Raw genomic sequence first — 6,955 nt, forward strand, 5'->3', positions numbered from 1 at the left:
TCTGTGATCACTTCATATGACCTGGGTGTTGTCTCCTTGACCACCTTAGCCAGCGGTCCCCACTTTCCATCACATCTTACCTCACTATTTCTTCCTTACCCTAAATACTAAGGTACACAATCAAGCATCAGTCTTCGTCGCTGCTCCACACGTCTTCAAAGGCAGAGTTGGACCTGCCACCACTGTCCTAGCATACAAAAACACACTTCAATATTCAATTTTAACTCAACTCATACTAGACTCAACATCCAACATGCCACTTAAAAGCTAAAGGATACATGTTTTTGCACCACTATGTTGATACTAGGCAATTCAGAACTGTGTGTGTGTGTATGTGTGTGCGTGCGTGCGTGCGTGCCATGCTGTTTTAGAGCTGTGACTGTAAATTCAAGACAGCATAACAAAGTAGAACAGTAATGGGATGTCTGTCTAATTATGTAGCACCAAATACTATTAGGGCATAATTCATATTAAATGTGATATAGCAACTTACCATTTGTGGGATTATGAATGATGAAAAGACTGGTGGAGTGATGGAGAGGCTGGTGGAGTGACAGAGATACTGGTGGAGTGATAGAGGTACTAGTGGAGTGATGGAGAGACTGGTGGAGTGATGGAGAGACTGGTAACATTTCACATAGGCTACAATTTATGCAAGATCTCGTCATCTGTTCATGTTTCCAATGTATTTCAATTATATACTCCCTTGCTTTGCCCGCGACAAAGTTATCTATTAATGATTCTATATTTTCTTCTAAATGTAGCGGCTGTTATGGCCCCATAATTGTGTAAATAATACTTGTTTATTTACTGACAACCTTCATTAGACGAGACGGTTAGCTAACACTCAGAACCTTTATTTATTTTCTCAGTTTCAGTCCGGAAGATGTGAGAAAACTCATAGCAGCAGACAAACGCCAACGCCAACGCCGCCGCGACCATCCTCTTGTAACACCATTTTGATAGCTCAGACAGCATATTATTCTGTCTTTAGAACTAGAAAGATGTCGATATTTACTCCAACAAACCAGATTCGACTCACTAATGTGGCGGTGGTGAGGATGAAAAAAGGAGGAAAACGATTTGAAATCGCCTGCTACAAGAATAAAGTGATGAGCTGGAGATCTGGAGCGTAAGTTTTTCTAACTAGATAGCTAGCTAGCTGGCAAATTGAACATGCTAAGTAATAATTTAGCAGAATATTTAGTATTGTCATTCAACTCTATGCTTGCCTGTTAAACAGCTAACATACCTCGGTACTGACATGCAAGCTGGGACAAGCTCAGCTCATGTAAACAGCTGATCTTTGCTGAGAATGTAAATCATGGGTGTTCATGAATGCCAACACAAAACGTTTTAAATGTATTAGAGTTTTCTGGGGATGTAGCCCCTTTCGATCCTACTGCTGATCCTTAGAAAATGCAGCTCCTTTAGCTATTACACGTGTATAGAAAGTTGGCTATTTTGCTAAACATGTGGCGCAGAGCTGTGGCTATACTAGCTAGCTACTAGGCTATATAACTACGAGGCTATATAACCAATCCGATTGCGAGGTTGGGGCTACCCGTTGTATAAAGAAGCTTTCATACAATGTTAACATCATCGGGAAACATTTTGGGAATATCGACTATTTCATTGTCTTCTTTCGGGTAGCTTTTACTGAAGTCCGCCGAGAAAACAGTTCCTAACTATCTATCGGAGAAACTAAGGGGTCATCCTAGAATGCTATCGTTTACAATGTATCAATGGGTTGGGATGCTGCCACTCTCTAAAAAAAAGTGCAGCCATACTATTGACAGAAAGCTAGATATCTAACATAAGCTAACTAACATTAGCTAACACGTGACACTCATAATTCAACTGGAACTGCAAATAGGTTTACATGTGGTACTGTATACTGTATCATCATGAATATACATGTACAATGGCTTAAACAACCAGATTGCCAGGTCAGGACTACCTGTCGTATAAATCTATATGAACAGTGTACACTTCCAGTGTTTGATTTGTCATAGTGATTGATATCTTGACCACTTCCCAAACAGAGAGAAAGACCTGGATGAAGTCTTGCAGACAAGTTCTATATTCACCAATGTTTCCAAAGGTCAGGTTGCAAAGAAAGATGACCTGTCAAAAGCCTTTGGAACAGATGACCTGACAGAAATATGTAAAACAGTAAGTGCATTGGCATGTTCATTAAATAGTTTGAGTAACCCCTTTTATGGTTTTACTTTCACAACACTCATTCCTTTAGGATTGTGATCATTACAGTGAGATGTTGCATCAATAACATGTTAAGTGAGAGGTGGGAAGCATCAATGTGGTTTTGTTGTTTGATAGATTTTAGCCACAGGAGAACTCCAGGTGTCGGACAAAGAGCGTCATAGCCAGTTGGAGACAATGTTCAGAGACATAGCGACCATCGTGGCAGAGAAGTGTGTGAACCCAGAGACCAAGCGACCATACACAGTCAGCCTCATAGAGCGTGCTATGAAGGATATCCACTACTCTGTGAAAGCCAACAAAAGCACCAAGCAACAGGTTGGGCTATTAGATGTCACACATTCTGTCTATTTGCCATGCTTTCAATTAGTCATAACTCACAAGTGAAAACACCCTTGTATAGCTTATTGTCCACAATAGACTTCTGGATCTTATTGACCATCAGAAAATGAATCCATTATAACTAATGACAGCAACTCCACTGCAGCTGCTGCGTCATGTTCGACGCCAGTGTCTGACGTTGGAGAATCTCAGAGGTTCATTTCTTGATTTTTGACGTACGTTGATGGTTGAAACTGACGGCTGCAGTGGAGCCAAGCCATAAATCGTGATTTTGCACATATAAAATACCATATTTTAGTCTGTACACTGTGATGGCTAGCTAGCTTTAGGCAGGTATCATTGTGCTAGTAGTCTCATTAATATGTCCAGGCTCTGGAGGTGATCAGACAGTTGAAAGAGTCCATTCAGATCCAGAGGGCCCACATGAGGCTGCGTTTGATCCTGCCGGCCAAGGACGGCAAGAGGCTGAAGGAGAAACTCAAGCACCTCGTCAAGGTGGTGGAGAGTGAGGACTTTGACGAGCAGCTGGAGATGGTGAGAGACGGGCGACACTGGAATATGACGTTAACAATGACGTGACACGCACTGTATCAGAATGAGTTTTTTTTTTTTATTATTTGAGTGATTCAAATGTACCAGAATGAAACTAACATCAGCACACTGTGCAGCATGACAGTTTACTCAAGGAAAGCCACAACCTCTGTCTTTCTTTCCTAAATTCTATCTCTTGCTCTAACTTTCTCCCTCCTGCCTCAGGTGTGTCTAGTAGACCCTGGCTGCTTCAGGGAGATTGATGAGCTGATTCGCTGTGAGACCAAAGGCAAGGGATCCCTGGAGGTGCTCAGTCTGAAGGATGTGGAGGAGGGAGATGAGAGGCTGGAGTAGAACCATACAAGAGGCTGAAGTAGACCCCCATAACACTCATCTGAAACCAGGACTACACCGTCATATCTGTCTACACTACCATCTGCTGTTGCACAAAACAACATATTCATTAAAGAGACTGCTATTTTCGATCCATTTTATACCAGTGGATCCCTTCTTGTTTCCATCCTCTGTATATTTGAAGAGCATTTAATGTTATCTAAGAATTTTCCCTTTCCCAGCCCAATATGCAATTTTGTGATAAAATGCATTGCATTTCAGAGTTGAGATGCTTTAGCATGGCTGTTCTCCTGTCCTGTTCTCAAATAATTCATCTAGCATAGCATCTATTGCCAGAAAAGTTTGACATGTGGCAGGTGTAGACTAGCTTTGTATTATTTGGCCATTTTCTATAAATTTCAGATTTCATCCAATCACACCCGAGTTGTCCAATTGGCCCTGTCCGTCCCACAATACCGCCGTCACTGATCCGGAAGAGCGAGCCAGCTACCCGACTCTCAGGCCTGTTACCATGTAGAGCAGAGGACCCTCGCGCCAAAATTAAACTAACAACCCTCGGGAGTCGCAGCCCATTATCCCTGTAGGATCTGGCCATATTTGGATCTGGTGAGACCAGGGCACAAACCCTGTTGGAAGCTCCACTGGAACCTGATACTTAGACTGCTACACCACTGCAGACCCCTGTTTGATCATCTTTAACAATTGCCTTCAATAATTACCTTATTATTCATAAAAACATTTACATTTAAGTTTGTTTTAGAAATGCACTGATTGTTGAGTTAAAACTATGATATGGTTTTGACCCTGCCTTTGATTTTACCCCCTCATTTAATCCCATAATTTATATTTTCTTCATTAATGATTATTGTTTCCCTGTTAAAAATTGCAAATAAACACTTAAAGTCGTTTTAATATTCTACCATGGTTTGTTGATGTGTAATTCCTAGTACACATAGTCCAGAATCATGTTTCATAATAGTGTTATCACATTTTTCTACATTATAAGACAGACCGGATACAAGTTAATATGGTATAGCCTGGTGTATCACGTGATATACCAGCTATGTTGGTGTTCAGTGTTATTAGACATATAAAGTCATGCCACAATGAGCCAAATATTAATTCTAATGTAAAGTAAAACACATTTTACATAATATTAAAACATTTCACCTGAATACATAGTAATCCATTTTAGCAGGCCTATTGCTACAGTATGGCCAATCTTATTAAGCCTCCCTGGAGAAAAATGCTTCATCATCAGAGTAAAAAAAAGTTGACCCTGTACCATGAAAACCATCCATACCTACTACACAGACATCATTTCATTACGCTCTTTACAATACTGGCTGTTTGTGAAGGCAGTCCTGTGGATTGTATTAAGAGGATGCTGTACTTCAAGCTGTTGCCCGGGATAACGCGCCTCTACATCAGACCCCTCCTGTGGTGATTCAAAAATGGAGCATCTGGTTGTTAGAAGCCCTCCTCCTACTATCAACAGAGCAAAGGAAATCCACCCCAAGTACAGAGCAGCACCCCAGTCTCTCTGTAGAGCCACAGCACCCTCCAGTGGCTGACCCGTGTGATGACATGTCCAAGCTATAGGGATTAACATCAGTATGCCAGAGAGAACAAACACCACACCAGAAGCCACCTTCACTTGGACTCTCTCAGGGAACCACACTGCTCCGACGACGCTCATGACAACAGCGAAAGCCCCAGCACCAATGGCAGCCATGATGAGTGCTCTCCAGGTACGGAAGCTTCCAGAAAGAGACATGAGGGACTGGTAGAAAGAGCAGTGCAAGCTGCCATCATGCTGTAGATCCCAGTGGTCCCATTCGAGCCACACCCCATACCAGTAGGCGGGCAGCGTGGCTGTGGTGTTGTCCAGTGTCCCTCTCACGTTCCACAGGGGCACGCAGCGTGTGAGAATGGCACAAAACCAGCCTGTTATGCCCAGACCGAGCGAAACGAGCTCCAGCTGTCTCTTCATTACTGAGCCCTTGGTTCTCCCTTGCAGGCCCGTCGGCTTAAACAATTGCAGCAAAGCGCTGGGTGTGGTGGGAGTGTGTACAGTGTGTGTGTGTGTCAATGTTTTGCATGTCTGTTGGAAGCGAGACTGGTCCTCCCGGATTCCTGAAAAGAAAGGGGCGTGGAGCAGCTCCACAGCTGGGAATGAAAGGGGATTCCTTCTGTTTGTTCTGCCATGGTTTCATAACACCCTTTTTTCAGTCACTTTTTCGCTGGTCAGCGACCCAAACAAAGATGCCTCTGTTTTTAGGCTTCAATCACTGGCTTTGTAGTCTTGTGAGGAAATTGAATTGTTAAAAAGACAAAAGTTATTTCTGGACATGTGTGCCCAGAAAGTCCCTTCCTAACCACACTGCTGGTTACTCAAACTTTCCAACTGAAATTCAATTGAATAACTAAATAAATAAGAAATGAATAACTCTTATTACCTCTGCCCCAGCGACAGCACAGGGTGAGAGGTAATGTCTTCAGTGGCATGTGTTGATTCGCTGGTTGGTTGGTTCTTTAGCATAATTATGCAACAACGACCAGACCCAATTTTCATGAAACTCGGTGGAGGGGTGTACAGTACCATGGGCCAACTTAGAACCCATTACATTTTGAAGCAGATCCGTTTCACTGGGCGGATCCACAAATTCAAACAAAACAGAGTGAAGGCCGCTCTCCGTGTGGGGGCGCTATAGAGACACAGGGTTTGGACTGGGGAGAGTGGGGCTGCAACCAGAGGGGGGTGACACAGAACCGCCCATTCACCTCCATTCAGTTTTCTCAGCATGGGAAGGTCAGAGACATGGTTTGGACTGGCATAAAGCTCTCAACCTAAGGAATGCAGCAATACCAAACTTGTCCTGCTCGCACACACATGCTCACGCAGGGAGCCACAAAATGCATTCATGAGCGGAGGTTACAGGTTACAACCATTTCTAGTTTTAATGGCCCTGTTTTACTAAGCAAACGTACAATGGAAAACTGGGAGTATGGTCATTTACCAAAATTGTAAAATGCAAGATGGTTTTCCTTGAGAGTTGTTATTGGACGAGAATCGTAGAAACCTCTGTCTTTGGCCGTATTTTGTATCTCCATGCCGTAAACTACAGGGGTGAGGCCAGAGAATTTAGGGTCATGATATTTAAATGACAATTGTTTTCATCGCTCCGGATGGTATTGGCAGCATACAAATGTTTAATAGATCACACATGGACGCTATCGGTCTGTGTATGTTTTGTCAGTTCTACATTCTCTTTGAAAACCAAGACGGCGTGACTAGAATAGCGGTGTATTTTCTATTTATTTATTTTCTAACAACAACATGGACAAAACTCCTAAGAGTTCCAAAAGCCAGGACCAAGAGACATGGAGAGGTAGCTTTCAGTTTCTATGCCCCTTACCTCTGGAGCACCTTGCCAGAGTACCTGGGCTGAAACAAGGGAAATCTTTAAGCAAGATCTCAAGACGTACCTTTTCAGCCTAGCCT

General features: G+C 42.9%; 2 protein-coding genes across 2 annotated transcripts; one reads left to right on the forward strand and one right to left on the reverse strand.

Annotated features, from left to right (window-relative positions):
* Nucleotides 1-901: 901 nt before the first annotated feature.
* On the forward strand, nt 902-4,369 carry sbds (SBDS ribosome maturation factor). Its single transcript, XM_084448967.1, has 5 exons — nt 902-1,132; nt 2,046-2,175; nt 2,341-2,541; nt 2,935-3,099; nt 3,322-4,369. Exons 1-5 carry the CDS (start codon nt 1,005-1,007, stop codon nt 3,448-3,450), a joined length of 753 nt encoding a protein of 250 aa, XP_084305093.1. The 5' UTR covers nt 902-1,004; the 3' UTR covers nt 3,451-4,369.
* A 387-nt stretch (nt 4,370-4,756) lies between these two features.
* LOC311307420 (claudin-4-like) lies at nt 4,757-5,443 on the reverse strand (the record flags this gene model as incomplete). The annotated part of the gene is made up of 1 exon (XM_084436213.1): nt 4,757-5,443. One exon carries the CDS (start codon nt 5,441-5,443, stop codon nt 4,757-4,759), a length of 687 nt encoding a protein of 228 aa, XP_084292339.1.
* Between the last annotated feature and the right edge of the window lie 1,512 nt (nt 5,444-6,955).

The sequence above is a fragment of the Borostomias antarcticus genome (genome assembly GCF_949987555.1).
Source record: "Borostomias antarcticus genome assembly, chromosome: 1".
Taxonomy (NCBI): domain Eukaryota; kingdom Metazoa; phylum Chordata; class Actinopteri; order Stomiiformes; family Stomiidae; genus Borostomias; species Borostomias antarcticus.

Coding starts and splice junctions, on each gene's coding strand:
- sbds (XM_084448967.1), top strand. CDS start 1,005: ATGTCGATATTTACTCCAACAAACCAGATTCGACTCACTAATGTGGCG. Junction 1,133..2,045: donor ATGAGCTGGAGATCTGGAGC/GTAAGTTTTTCT, acceptor CTTCCCAAACAG/AGAGAAAGACCTGGATGAAG. Junction 2,542..2,934: donor ACAAAAGCACCAAGCAACAG/GTTGGGCTATTA, acceptor TAATATGTCCAG/GCTCTGGAGGTGATCAGACA.